The sequence below is a fragment of the Trachurus japonicus genome, chromosome 16, assembly GCF_045865225.1.
Source record: "Trachurus japonicus isolate A0001 chromosome 16, Traja_1.0".
Taxonomy (NCBI): Eukaryota; Metazoa; Chordata; class Actinopteri; order Carangiformes; family Carangidae; genus Trachurus; species Trachurus japonicus.
The window spans coordinates 15,601,110-15,616,259 of record NC_140922.1 but is presented as its reverse complement, the minus strand read 5'-3'; the positions used below and the strand labels follow the sequence as shown (position 1 = coordinate 15,616,259).

The 15,150-nt window shown below is 40.6% G+C and overlaps 1 protein-coding gene across 4 annotated transcripts; it reads left to right on the top strand.

Moving 5' to 3' along the window:
* The first annotated feature begins 654 nt into the window (after nucleotides 1-654).
* Nucleotides 655-15,094, top strand: tax1bp1b (Tax1 (human T-cell leukemia virus type I) binding protein 1b). Of its 4 annotated transcripts, none has more exons than XM_085801980.1 (18): nucleotides 655-752; nucleotides 3,135-3,328; nucleotides 6,357-6,459; nucleotides 6,893-7,083; nucleotides 7,186-7,344; nucleotides 8,277-8,425; nucleotides 8,644-8,734; nucleotides 9,432-9,617; nucleotides 9,742-9,993; nucleotides 10,829-10,999; nucleotides 11,210-11,282; nucleotides 11,551-11,669; nucleotides 11,789-11,914; nucleotides 12,414-12,500; nucleotides 13,186-13,288; nucleotides 13,400-13,554; nucleotides 13,668-13,753; nucleotides 14,016-15,094. In XM_085801980.1, exons 2-18 carry the CDS (start codon nucleotides 3,152-3,154, stop codon nucleotides 14,212-14,214), a joined length of 2,427 nt encoding a protein of 808 aa, XP_085658106.1. In that variant the 5' UTR covers nucleotides 655-752; nucleotides 3,135-3,151; the 3' UTR covers nucleotides 14,215-15,094. The 4 variants fall into 4 exon arrangements, with proteins under 4 accessions (XP_085658106.1, XP_085658104.1, XP_085658105.1 ...); XM_085801978.1 differs by having other exon boundaries at nucleotides 13,084-13,288; XM_085801979.1 differs by having other exon boundaries at nucleotides 655-756.
* The last annotated feature ends 56 nt before the right edge of the window (nucleotides 15,095-15,150 follow it).

Below are 15,150 nucleotides of genomic sequence, written 5' to 3'. Positions count from 1 at the left end.
TTTAGCATTTTTATTTCAAAGCATACCACAGTGTTATATTTACTAAGTTTTCCTAATGTACAAAGACATACGGTACATTGATGTCTAGTATAAAGATATAACACAAATATGTTGTATGTTGAAACCAAATTCAGAGAGCTTATTGTAAAGCAGCATCAAAGTTTTTTTTTTTTTAAAAAGTCATTAAAGTCAAAGTTCTCTGTTTACACAACTATATCAGGTATGTACATTACCATTAGCTGTAGAAATAGTGTGGTTAATTTGTCTGCCTGAGGAACAAATACATTATATTTGACTGAAGCCAGACTGAAGACATTATTATGTGTAAAATGTTTAATGTACTTAGAAAGCCACATTAAAATGGTTGGAACAGAAATATAAAGTGAGTGAAGAGACCTATCCAAAAGTTGTTTGTCCATTTATTTCCACAAATGCTAAGTTTAGGGGAAAGCGTGTAAAAGAAAGAGATTTTGTTTCTGAATACATCCTTTAATTATATACATCTATATTATATATATATGTTTATATTTGTATTACAATACAAACGTTGTCATAGCTATTCTTCAATTATTTGAGACACAGTAGACACTTTATTCTCTGTTTCAGTCGGGTGGGATTCCCAGGCATGTTCCTTTCCGGAAATGACGTAATGTTGTTATTATTCCAGGAAGAAGGCAGGGGAAAGCACTGAACTGCGTCAACAATTGTTTTCATGATTACACTCATATTTCAGCGTGGGTTCATCATGACAAGTGGGTATGTATAAAGTTTATTTTATAAATATGACCGGTAAAACAGTTCGACGCGAGTTTTAGGAGCTACCTCGCCACATCGTTGCCAAGTGTTTACGTTAGCTAACCTTGTCCTCCAGTTGATAGCATTGCTCCTCAGTTAGCTGCTCTGTTTTTTTACGTTGAGGGCGTTATAACTTTACCAACTTCACGTAATATAATCAAGGAATTCAAGTGAATATTTTACAAAGTAGTTTTTACCAAATGACATAAGTGTCCGTCCTGTTTTTAACGCGTTGCCTTGTCTTGTGAAGTATGTGGCTAAACGATAGCTAGTTAGCCGTCTAGCTAACTTAGCCTGATATGATCTATTTTTTCCACATTAGGCCTCGTCGCGTAGTTTTTATTTGACAAATGGCGATTTCAACGACTACGTTGAACTTTTGACAACTTAAACCCGAAGCTGAGGACTTCGTTAATCGCTGTAGGCGACAATATTATTCAGTGTTTGTGATCATCATTCGAGGAAATGTTTTGACTGACTCAGGCCTAATTACGCCGGGCCACAATTATATCAGCTGAGGCCCAAATGAGTCAATGTGGCCAGCTGTAAAAAAAAAAAAAAAAATTAAAAAAAGAGTCTTTCTCTGCTGCCATCTAAACTAGGTGGTACTAAAAGCATTTAATCTACCTGATTATAAAGCTAACTACTTAGGGTAGCAAAAAATGCAACTATCTCTCCAAACAGTGACTGAAATATAAGGCAATTTCTACCATGAAACCGTCAAAACTGAAACTAAATTGGGCTTATCCATCACTGACAAATACTGTTTCCTAAGGATTTCTTAAAAGGTAGACTTACAACACAATAATGTCATGAAATAAAAATATTGAAGGCTGTTCCCGTGACATACTAATAAAATAAAATAATATAGGAAAATCAAGTGATGTGTAACTTTTAGTAGATTATCTGTTTCTCAGCATGTATTGAAATGTAGCCTTTAAATATTAATGTTTATAAATAGAAATAGAGTATGACTATCGGTTTTGCTTTCATATTATAGTAGAATGAAAGTAATAAGAACGATCCTTGAGCCAATTACAAAGTCCAATACACAAGCAGTAAAATTAAAGCATCTGAGTTTTATTATCATAAATTATAGTTTTATCTACTGATATTATCAGTTAAGATCCTCAGCCTCACCCAGGTCATGGATATTCAAGAAGAGGTGAATCGAGTGCAACTGGACATGGTTGTAGAAAGTTAGACGTTTCACCTTGAGGGGAGACGTCTTCAAGTATCTACTCGGGTCCAGTTGCCCTAGATTCAACTCTTCTTGGATTACCACAGGGATAGATCTGTTTTCTCATTTGCAAAAGCTGATTCAATTTTGCATTTGAGGAAGGAAACTGTTGCAGAGGTCCATTGTCACACAATCCTCTGGGTATTTATGTATTGTATATGTGACCATGTCGTATTCATCAGGAACTTGTCTTCAGTCATTGGTAAATACATAACATGAACTGAACCAAATTTAAGGCAACAAAAAGGCACAATTGGCTTTAAATGGACAGTGTTATTATTAAGTGTGTTGAAGGTAAGTAGTATCATTAACTTTCTGCTGTTTTTTGTCCATTATGCTTTTATGATGACAGGTGACTTGTACTGTAAAAGTTTATGTGATAGACTTTGCCTGAGTGTTTGCATTCCTAATGAGCATTTTGTTTGAGAACCACTTCCTGCTGACAAGGAATCACAGACTGTCTCTGTGAGCCTCAGTTGTCAGTCAACAGCCAGCGCCGACTAATGCTCTATATTTAAAACAAATACTACTTGTTTTTATGTTGTGCAGGGTAACAAGGCATAGCACCACCCAAACATAAACAATATCTGACTCAAAAGACAGTAATGTGCAGGCACATTCCCCAAAGGCTTAATGGTTGACTTACAGGCTTGTGTTTGAGTCTAAAAAGAAACAACAGCAGGCTGGGCTCACAAGAGCAAACATATTCATTCACAGGTCTAAATGCAAAGCAATAAGCCTGTATTCTTAAGTAATGACTAACTCTGCTGACTCTCCCTGAATATGATGATAGTCAACCTAAGCCAAAAGATAATATGTTCCTGTATTAAAATGTAGTTCTGAGCTATGTTTTAAAGATAGGATTTAAATAGCTTTTACTGTAAACCAGATAATTGGGGCAATAAATGACATTTATCAACATTATTCGGTACCGATACACAGTAAACGTTAGAATCTTATAATTAATTTTATTTCCTCCTCTTGAACTGGTTTGCCTCTTGTCTTATTCTCAGTTTTTGTAAGGCGTATTATTCCAGTTGTTTCTGTGGTTATTATTGCTTTTAATCATATATGTTGTTGCTTATCTTTTCTTGTGTAGCCACCACTGAGTGATTTATGGCACTGTTCCTGGACGGGACTTTATTAGGCAACAATATGGACACATCAAACTTTGCCCACGTCATCTTCCAAAATGTGGGGAAAAGTTACCTGCCACATGCTGCACTGGAGTGTCACTATACCCTGACACAGTTCATCAAACCACATCCAAAGGACTGGGTCGGCATATTCAAGGTGAATACCCCTTTTCAATTTATCAGTGTATCGTTTGACGAGAACACCAGATATAAATGTCTAGTAGCAGTAGTAGTAGAAGTAGTAATACAGTGTACGGTAGCACATTATAGATTCTGATGGCTAAAGATTTAGTAGTCATACCATATTATTTTGCAGTGAATATAATACAGAGACTTTACTGATTTGCTGGTCAGAAAAAAAACAAGTGAGTGCAAGTCAGCCTGACTTGAAAAATGAGTTTGGCAGAGTTAATGGAGCATTTTGACCTCCACCACACACTTGAATGTCCCACATGGATCTCGTTACAGGAGCACATTAAATCAAATACAGTGGCAAGAATTTATTTTAGCTTTATCTGTAGTGAGTCGTGGATGGAGACAGAGGCATGAACCACATGCTTTTTATCTAACAGACACGAGATGGAAGCTGAGATAAAGACGAAACAGAGAGAATAAAAGTATTTCTCTGTTGACGACAGTGTGGTTGCAGCGGTTGCTTTTTGCTCATAGGTTTGAATTCAGGGATGTAACTGTCATCATGCTCTTATTCTGGGACCACACAGTAATGCCTTTTAAATAGCCACAGGTAATTGCGGCTTTTGTTCAGTGTGTGCTGCAGGGTGATTTAAATGGTTGGTCTCTTTGTGAAATTGATTTAAAAAAAAAAAAAAAAAAACTGATACTCATTTCGTCTAAAAATTAATGTCAGTGATTTGCAACTTTGGTGGTTTGAGAAATTGATGGATGGTGAGTTTTGTGCCAAGCGTGCTGAGAAATGACATCATATCAAGCCAATGTCTGCAGGCTGTTTAAATACTGAATTAAAGCCTCTGTTGTAGCTGGATGCCATATCACATTGTGCTCTTAGCCTGAAGATAGGCACCAGTACGCAGAACAGATCTTGAAATTACAAATTTCTTGAGGCTCTGAACCTAAGAGCCGAGCTGGAAAAGGCTGAGTGCAGGATCGTAAATCGTTTAAATGTTCTTGGCAGCGCTGACAGATGAAAACTTGCCAAGTTCTTGTGTTTGCATGCATAGAGATACCTAGATACGCTGTGCATGAGGATTAGCTCCTTATACACATTGCGTTGCTCTTGGTTCCCACACAAGCCGAGCAGCTTCTGCTCAGGATCGCTGGCAGTGCTACTGGTGCCTTCTGGGGGTTTTCCAGGATGTCTGTTTGGGAATGGGAATACGCATATTGCATTTTCTAATATGTCTAATTATGAGATGGAGGTAAAACTAGAAAATATCCCCTGGTTCAGTCAGTTGTAATGCGACTTGTCAGCACAACTGTCAGTAAGTTGGTTCAAGAAATTATACGTTTGAAGAATTATGACGACTTTGAAAATGAATTATTTTCAGATTCGTAATTTATGCTGTCACATGTCAGCCCACAATAATTTACAAATGTTTAAATTACACACTTTTACTTGGCAGGTCAAACAAAAAGTAAATATGCTGTTGATGATGAATAGATGGGAGACAGGTTCTTATTTGCTCTTGAACAAAAGCAGCCTTTGGCCCTTTGATGTTGGAACATTCACCATCCTTCCTGATGTGAGCTGTTCTCAGCTCCATGCAGGAATGTTGTTGGGACAGGTTGTCAGAGTGGCCCAGGACAAACCAAGAACAGCTTTATAATTAACCTGTCTTTGAGGCAGGACTCTTTGTGTGATTCATGACCAACTTGCTCCTGAATTTACACAGTCTGACTGACAATCCATTACCCCCTGCAGCAACATCGCCACCAGCTCCTGTCAGCTCTCTCTCTCTCTCTCTCTCAGAAGTACGAACTTTGCTGGAATGCCGGGGAAACCTTTATGTTTTTAAGTTAAACATACATATTCCTTCAGTTTGGCCCTTTTGGGTCATTTTGGAATTTCTCACATGTTTTTGGAGATCACATTGTTGCTTGTGTTGTCGCTTGAGTCACCATTTCTAGTTTTTACTGGATGCTCTACCCCACCTCTTCCTCCTCTACTCCTATTTATACACGTTGCAGACCCGCGTTGGCAGTGAAAGAGTTCCTCTCAGAGTTTTCACCCACCACCACCACCTCTGTGGCTCTAATGAGTGGACTGGTGAACGCTAGCCTTCAGTAATGACTTTCACTAACTAGGTGCATGTTTTAATTACTTCCTGTTCTTTACTGCTGGGGGCTGGAAATGCTGCTTGTAACAATTGGGGGTTTTGGAGCAGCAGGGCCTTCTATCTCTGGCTCTGATGAACACTTGCAGTATTGTAGCTGTAGGCTGTTGGTACACAGGTGAGAGAGTAAACTGCTCAGATTTTTTTGGGGAGAGAAACCTGACGACCTTTAAAAACAAAATCTGTTGCAGAAGCATTATGTTTAAACATGATCAGCCTAAAATATAATTTGGGGTAAAAAAAAAACTTTGATAGTGATATCACACAACTTATAATTTGTAATTTGTAGCAGAGGCTGGTGTAACAGGCTGGTTTGACTGGGCTTGTTGAGGATGCGTGTGTGCGCACCGAAAGCCAGCCCACTTGATGTGACTCTGATTTTGTTTGACAGTTTTATGGCACCGGGCTGAAGTTATGGATGTATTTTCTGTACTCCCCCCTCATCAGCCATCAGTTAACAACACATAAAATACATATAATTACATTTTGGTTTTCATTTTCAAGTCGCCTATGTATAAAATTTTCACCTATTTCCCTCTTCCTGTTAGAAGTGAGTTGTAGCTACATTTCCACGGTTTGGCTTGTTCATGACAAGGGCCTGGCCCTCGCGCACGCACATGGTGACTAGGAGCTGCAGTGGTTTACAGGGGTTTCTCTCGGGAAAAAAAAAACGTCCCAGTAAGCATTGTCTTGCACTATCATTTCAGCGTAGATTGGAAACCCCATGATTAGGGTAATAAAGCAGTTTGCGATATTTTGGAGGTGGCACTGTGTGAATGCTAGGAAGTCTCCCTGTTAATCCTCCATTGTTATTATCTTACACTGATGTGGTGAGAGTGCCTGGTTGAATGGATTCCCCACTATGTCTCACAGGTCGGTTGGAGCACAGCGAGGGACTATTATACATTCTTGTGGTCGCCTCTGCCTGAGAACTACGTGGAAGGCACTGCAGTCAACAGAACAGTGGTGTTTCAGGGTAAGATCATACCATAGTTTTATATACGTTTGACACCTCTTAATAACCACATATCAGAGGATTGTTAAAATTTTAATACCAAGTCACTGGCTAGAGCTAAATGAGAAACTTTGCCCACAGATCTCTGTACTGGTGTGAAACACATTTTAGTTAGGTGTTTTTCTCCCCCCCCCCCCCTACTTTTATGCTGCTTTTTATGAAGTGATAGAAACTGACACAAAAGGGAGGAAGACATATCTGATTTGTTTTTTTCGATTGAAAAACGCATGTAGTGTTTGTTCCAAAAATCCAAACAACTACAGCACAACACTTTCTCCACTTTTATCCGCATTATCTCCACACTTATGTCAAAGCTATGATTTCCAAAGTTAAATTATTCATGAACATCTTGTACTTGGTTGCTCTGTGTTCACTGTGTGTCATTCCTCCACAGGATATTATGTGCCCAACGACGATGGCGAGTTCTACCAGTTCTGTTACGTGACCCACAAAGGTGAGATCCGTGGAGCCAGCACGCCGTTCCTGTTTCGTGCCAGCAGCCCCTCAGAGGACGAGCTCCTGACCGTGGAGGATGAATGCAACTCCGACATCCTGGTGGTCACCACCAAGGCTGGCTTCCTTGAGGTATAGCGCCTTTCAGCAGTCCTACTCAATACATCACTGCTCACGGCGAATTTATCATGCGAAATGTCCCTGAACAACTTGAACAATTGATTTCTTTTGCAGCAAAAAGTGGAAGAAGCCGAGAGAGAAAAAGAAGAGCTGGTCAAAAACATGGCTCTCCTACAGCAGGAGAAGGAGCAGCTGGAGGTCGAGAAGGAGAGCCTGCAGAAGCAGTACGAGCAGGAGAAGGAGACGTGCGCCCAGCTGAGGAGAGAGAACCAAGTAAGCAGAGAGAGCTAGCAGTAAGGATGGGAAAGTCATGTCTGATGCTTTTCTCAAACTTGCAGATGAAGTGAATAAAAAGACATTGTTCCTTTTTATATCATCATGTCTTTGTATTTCAATTTAGCAACACATGTTGAAAGAATATCATTCATATGATTGATGGTAATCTTTCTTTCTTGGTTTTACATGTGGCCAAACAGTCTCTTAGCACCCCCTAGTGAAAGACTGCAAATATGAATAGCTATCCAAACTCGTGATCCACCAAAGTATAAATCACAGTCTGACAGATATGAATGTCTGTATTATCAAAGTTGTAATTCACCTTTTTATAGCATAACATTAAGTCTTAAAAGAAGTGTCAGCAATAATTCATATTGCTGTCCTCTGCCATAACTCTGCTGGTTTTAAAACGGCTTTCAGATGAAAACATGATTACAGATTTTGTGGCTGTTAATTTTATGGCTATACTTTTTATATGATTTTTTTATGTGGTGTGAATATAAAGATTCCAAAATTCTGCCTATAAACAAACTGTAAAAAAAATCATTTCCTTTTGCTTTTTTTTGATGTCATCTTTTAAGATTGAAAACTGTGCTTCAAGCCATAGTGTTCATTTTGATGTAGACTTTTGTTTCAAAGACAATAAACTTTTTATGTATTGCACACGTTTTCCATAAGAGTCAGTGACAGAGATGGAAAGTGATACAGTTGGAAGATGGCATTATTTTTTGCTATTTTCATTTTTTCACCCTTTCCAGATTTATGTCAGTCTTGGCACAGATTCAAGTAAAGTTTTACGACTCAGAAGGACTTTCTTTAGATCATGCCAGCTATCAAACTGAAGTATTCCTTTCGATTCTGTTTGGTCTTCAGTATTGTTTGAGTTTTTATTCCATTTGTGGCCAACATTATATTTTATTGTCTCTCAGGAGGTGCAGAATTCATCCCACGCCCTGCACGAAGAGAAAGAAGAGGTGAAAAGGAGACTGGAGGAAGCCACAGCCAGGGTGATACAGTTGGAAGAGGATCTGATCGGAGTCACTCAGAAGGGCCTGCAAAAGGAAACGGAGCTGGATGGGTGAGTTCAACAGTGCATCAGTCAGAAAGAGCTGTGGAGTAGTACCTTACTCCTGTGATCATCGCACACCTCTTAGTATTTAGTTAGCTATGTACAAATTTTAAGGCGATAATCTATGATCTATTCTGTAGTCAGTTATGCCAACACTGAATGTAAAGATAGACATTTGAGAGGGGTGATACAATGTGTGACTAACCTTGTCATGGCCTTTTCTTTAGTCTCAAAGACAGAGTGAAGAAACTTACAACAGAGAAAGAGACACTTGAATCTCATCTCAAGAATGAGAAAGATGAGAAGGAACTTTACAAGGTAATGTCTTGGTTTGAATTAATTGTTTTTTTGTATTTATTTCCTCAAAAGGGTCACGGTCTGATAAATTTCCTCCTGCGCTTGTTCTTAAACAAGATTAATAACAAAACACAGTTGCATGAGAACTACATCACATGACAGCGTCAGTGGGGTTGGCTCAGCAGTGGGTTGGTTGACTGCTAAATTAGTGACAGCTTTGCAGGCTATATAATTTACAACATTTTTGTTATATTAGATCCCAGGAAATTAAAGGTTCAGTTCATCAACTTTTTGGGTTTCTTTCTTTTTTCCCCCCACTTTTTACAACCGGGATTATTTTATGTATTGTTGCCCAAACATGTATTCTAAACAAGGTTTGCCTTTTTCTGTCTCCCTCTGGTCTGTCTGGTGTTTCTGTGTCTTTGTTGTGGTGGGCACAGCACAGGAACTGGTGGGAGTGTCATACGCTGTAGAAATTGAGCCAAAAACCTATTCCTAATTTAACTTGCGCCGTCACACTGGGGTCGTCCTACAAGGGAAACTTTATGGGCCCATTTTCAATCTCTGTTTTGTAATTGAGGTCATGCAACATTTATTTTTACAGTCATATGTTATTTGGTACATGATCATGATTGAGGCAAAAGCCAACAACTTCATGTTTTCCACGTTCTCACGTGTTTTATAACCCCGTGTGTGTGTGGGCATGTGTGTGCACCAGATTCACCTGAAAAACCGGGAGCTGGAGAACACTAAGCTGAGTGCCGAGCTGCAGATGCTGAAGTCTGTGGACGTCAACAAGGAAAACACCATTGCCCAGTTTAAAGAGGAGGTGGGACGCCTCCAGGCATGCCTCACTGAGAAGGAGAAACAGTACAGAGAGATCCTGGCTAAAGTTTCCCCTCTGGTAAAAAGATGTTTGTTTTTAAAGCTTAAAGAAGAGAATTTGAAGGTCATAAATAATACTATCAGGAATATAAACGATTTAATGTAACAACACATTGATGTGAAAATGTGTTTGTCTCTGGCAGGGAGATATGAAGGCCCTGAAGGAGCAGCTGAGGCAGAAGGAGGAACAGCTCCAAGCCAACCAGCAGCAGTCCGCCCTGTTAGCCGCAGAGTTGCGGGACGCCTCCAGGACCCGTGACCGCACCATGTCTGAACTGTACCACATGAAGGTGGAGGCCGATAACCTCCGCCAGGCCAAGACCGAAGCTCAGGCCCAGTATATCCAGCTGGAGCGCCTGGTAGAGCAGATGAAGACAGAGGCCAAAGAGGAAGCAGTAAGATGATGATCAATTTACACATCAGACTGTTTTAGATTGAATTACATACACAAGGGTGGTTGTGAGCACAAATATAAAACTAATTTGTATCCTTTTGTGTGGTGTGTATTTAGATCTAGTTATATTTATCCTCACAACAAAACGTACCACACTTTTATCATTAAGACAATTTAAATCCATAACTGCATCTTATTTTACCTCCAACTGCTCCTGTTTTTAACTAGACTTCTCTGTTTTCACTTTATCTTTGTCACTTTTACTTTTTGATATTTCGGATATGCTTATATGTTTCAAACATTGTCCTCAAATGTTTTGTGTTTTGTCTCGGCTTTATTGTAAATGAGGTTTCTCCTCAATATATTTCTGAGTTTAAATAAAGGTTATAATGATAATAATAATAAAAAAGCAACTACACTTTGATATTATAATTCACAGAGGCACTGCATATGTACGTTACATACATATTCATATTCCATACGAGTTAAATTCTGGTGCAGAGAAACTTAGACATGAGGATCAAAATAATAGACACACAGAGAAAAGGTCTCTCCCATACTGTTTTTTATGGTAGCCATTCCCTGTTATTAAAGGAGGCTGGAGCTGTAGGCTGTAGTCAGATATTCTCCTCTGATCAGTTCAGTTTCTTATTGATTGTCGTACTTTATCACTTGAGCATAATTTTACAGCACACCTTCATTTTGAAAAGACTATTAGACATTGTGGATGATTTCTCGAAGGCGCTATCTTCTATCTCTACATCTCTACATCTTAATGTGGCTCTTAGCAGTTGGCCCATAACTTTGGTTAATATGTCTGTTCTGTTCATCACAAGGCCAAAGCCGAGGAGGAGGCTGCTGCAGACCCAGCTGTTGTAGCAGAGCTGCAGAGAGAAGTGGAGGACCTGAAGATGCGGCTGCATATGGCTGCAGAACACTACAAGGAGAAATACAAGGAATGTCAGCGACTGCAAAAACAAGTGCTTAAGCTCTCTGAGCAGCAAGGGGTGCGTCCCACCAGATACCGGCTGACACGCTGTATACATGGCCCCCAGACAAGTGAAAGAACAGAACTTGTTTCTGTAACATTATGCCTACCCGCTAAATATTCTCCTTTGTTCCATTCACAGTTCATTTTTATTATCTTTTCTGTTGTTTTCTGTCTTAATGTTGCGTCTAAAGCTAATTTTTGACGACCACTGTTTTCCTAACCATAGGAGCTAAAGAGGAGCTCAGCACAAGAGACCACAACAGTCCCTGCATCAGTGAGTCCAGACACATCAGTGCCAGGTATGTTGACACTAACTGTGCCAAACACTAAGTTAAAACTGCAATCAATTATTAAAAGTGCTGATAAAGATAATACTCTATTAGTTTATAAACAGTGTTATTTCTATTTTTTTCCTTGGTATTCGACACATTGTTAGTCAAATATAAAAACATTAAAGTATAATGGGTTATCAGTTTGTCATTTTAATTATCAACAGATGAACTAACAACAAAATAACTGTGTCTGGTTGCTTTCCTTCAGCTCACACTCTCTGACTTGTCTTCACAGGAAGTCCAGGCTCTGCTGATCCCATGCTTGAAGCCATCATCCAGGAGAAGCTCAAAGGCATCAGCAGAGAGGCGTCTGACAGAAATGACAAGTACAGAAAATGCAAGCAGTTGCTGATGGTGAGAAAACTATTGTTTGTGTGAAGTTACTGGTCATTTATCCCTAAATTAGATGTTGAAACCCTGTTACGACGGACTTCTGTGATACAAACGTACAATATGGTGTTATTGCTCTCTAGGAGGAGAAGGAACGTAGCTGCATGTTTGCCGATGAACTGGCCAAAATGGAGGTGAAGTTTAAGGAGCAAGTGAAGATGAATGAGAACCTGAAGCTGCAGCTGGCAGCAGAGGAAGATCGCTACAAGGTCAGTATGGCCGGAGGACAGGCTTTTAGCTGCCTTTGAAGCAGCTCCGTCTTCAGACTCCTCTGTGTTTTTACCGCTGGGTCTGGCTGGTCTAGCTCAGGCATCGAACCTTTGATGCTATCTCTCCCCTCGCTCTGACAGTGTTGTTTATGAGTAGGCCTATCTGTGAGACGACATTTTACTGCTGTTTATGTCAGGCTCTGGTGACAAGCGAAGCTTGGCTCTGAGGAGTAATCTCCAGTTGCTGGCTAATGCTGTGCTTGGCTCGGGTCAGGCGGATATTTGCTTAGTGTCTCAGGGGAATTCAAACAGGTTGTTTTGCTTTGAGCAGTATTGCACATAAATCAGTCCCCAGCAAAGGGAAGCTTTTTATGGGAGTGATCCATTAATGCCACGCACTGTGTCCTGACTGTATTTAAATTAGGCATTTTTAGTCAGTAGCACATGTCAAGGCAAGGTTGAGAAAATCTCTCTGATTTTGTATCTTCTGTCTTTTCAGAGCCAGGTAGCCGAGAAGGGACGGGAACTGAAGGAACTGAAGGACACTTTCGCACTTGTTGTGAAGGAGAAGGAAAAACTGGAAGGGGTTTGTGACAGCTTTCATTTTCGCTTTTATAGACTTATTCCACGCTAAAAATTCCCTGAAAAGTGCCATTCGCCTGGCATTTTCGCTCTACCAATCTGGCCTGTGTTTAATATGCCTCTAATTGTAGAAGCAAAGTAAATGAGTTCTTATTTTCCATTCCATTACTTTGGACCACAGCAAGGCCCTCATTGACCTAAAATATTGCTTCGAGGTAACGCTGTTACAGCTAAGAGAGGCAGAATGACCCAATTTGAGGTTTAGACTGTAAATTAAATTGGCGTCTGCAACTAACATCAATAAAACACAGCGTCCTATTCCCTTTGAAAACGAGAAGAGTTTCTTTTTTAATGAAGGTGCTAATTAAACTGTGTGAGCAAGACTAAAAGCACGAGCTCCCAGCTCAGGCGCTGCTGTGTGACTCTGGCACTGATGTATTGCTCAGCTTGACAGACTGGGAGGCAGAGAGAAATGAAACCAGATCTGTGTTCCCTCAGAATATATGTTGCCCATGGTGGCATTTAATTTTACCAGCGGCCTGTGCCGTAGCGAAGCTTGACTTAAATTCTGCTGTGGCGTCTCCCAGGAGCTGCAGAAGGGCGGCAGCAGTAGCAGGAAGGGAGATCAGGGGGGCAGTGAGAAAACCAGCTTGGAGAGCATCCAGTCCAGTGTGCCTTTATTCCTGCAGTACCCGGTCCCATACGCCCAGGACGCCCCCACCCCCCTTCTGGTGTCTCAGAGCCCCAGCAAGCTGCAGTTTGGGAACCCTTACTCTATCTCAGACTCAAAAGGTTGGTTTTCTTTTGAGAAAGTAACACATATACTGTACATAGCTCTACGCCGACAAGCCTGGATATGACTTATATTTACAGTAGCTCTGTCTCTGGACTCTCCCCCTGCAGATGAGGCAGATGAGGAGTTCTCAGATGACCAGCTCCTTCGGCTTCCCCCCGTGGGTCCGCCCTCCTGGGACAGCAATGTGGTGTGCATCCAACCCACCCGCAACCACAGCCGACCAGAGGGCCACGAGGAGTCTGAGGAAAAGCAAAATAACAATGTAAGCCTCTCTCCCATGCGCAGTACACAGTTAAATGTGGTTGAATTGGCTTCTTTTTCTGACTGACTGATTTATTTGTTTTTTGTAAACGCTGTTTTACATTTCCTTTTCAGGGTAATACCGTCGAACAGCCCGCAGCGACCGAAACTCACAGCCCATTTGTGAACGATGGACAAACAGCCTTCTGCTTTGATCCCAGGTAACGCACCCTCACATGCCCAAACTCTCATAAATGCCGTCCCAAGTTTGCCACACCCTACAGTTTTCCCAAACCTGTGCATTGTAACATGTGTAAAGAGTTTGTTCTGCTGCACAACCCCCGCTTTTGTTGGTATTAGTCGAGCAGCAGCGGGGCCACCCACATCGCATCAGACAGATGCCCTTTATTAGCCTGCGCTCCTGGTTTGCCCACATCATCACTCTACTGCTTATTAACGTGAGCTTTTTTTTCTCGCGTGCAGCATGGACATGAAACGATGTCCGCTGTGCGAGGTCATCTTCCCACCCAACTACGACCAGAGCAAGTTCGAGGAGCACGTGGAGAGCCACTGGAAAATCTGCCCGATGTGCAGCGAGCAGTTCCCGCTGGACTGCGACCAGAAGGTGTTCGAGAACCACGTGCTCACTCACTTCGACGGCCACCCGCTCAACTTCGACTAGAGAAACAAGAAAAAATCAGCACATCCGCTCTGCCTACTTCCTGTCTACCACTGAAACAAATCACTCTGCACTCTTTTCTGCATGTAATGGTGTGAAGATCCACTCTTTAGGACTATACTGACTTTCGCTTTGTTACTTCAACTTAGAAACACTTTGAAGTGATGTGAGATTTTAAAACGACATTCTGATTCAGCGTATACCGCAGGGCTACTAAATCTGTTCGCAAATTAGAGTGTTTTTTATAGGTGGGATATTTGCCTTTGTTTGGATTAGGAGAATAATATAGGGGAATAAGACTGTTGTACGTATATATTATGAGTTCAAATTGACTTGGCTCTCACAGATCAGTTAGATTACAGGACGTCACGAATCAGGGAAAGAGAGAAGTGTTTACCAAACGTACATGTACAAAACATCAAACCAAATGCTCCCCTCCCCTCCTCTTAAACGTCACTGTAAAAGTCATTCGCTCAGTCTTTTTAGAAAGCAGCCTTGGTGCACTATATGCAGTCAGGGAGAAACCTTCAGTGATTACATCCCAACATGATTATACAGTATATGAGTCAGATCATCTATTTTAGAATAATCAAAGCCAATGATATTGTGACAGCCTTGATACTTTGTGTATGATATAGATTTGTTTTATGTTAGGTTTCCTTTCGTTTTGATTTAGATTATTTAATTGTTGGATTTTTGTGTCTCAATCTTTAAGAACCTTCATATCATCAGCTGATCGATGCATGCTGAGCTTCTGTTAAACTTCCCTTCTTTTGTTCTTCTCTTTTTCAACATTAAGTTATTTCATTCATAGACCTGTTTCATTTGTTAAGTGAGTGTCATGTATCTCATAAGAACTAATAAAGTCTGTTTGAAAACTGAATGGCAGTTCAAATGTATGTGTGGTGTCAAAACACAATGAATCACGTGTTGTTTTTT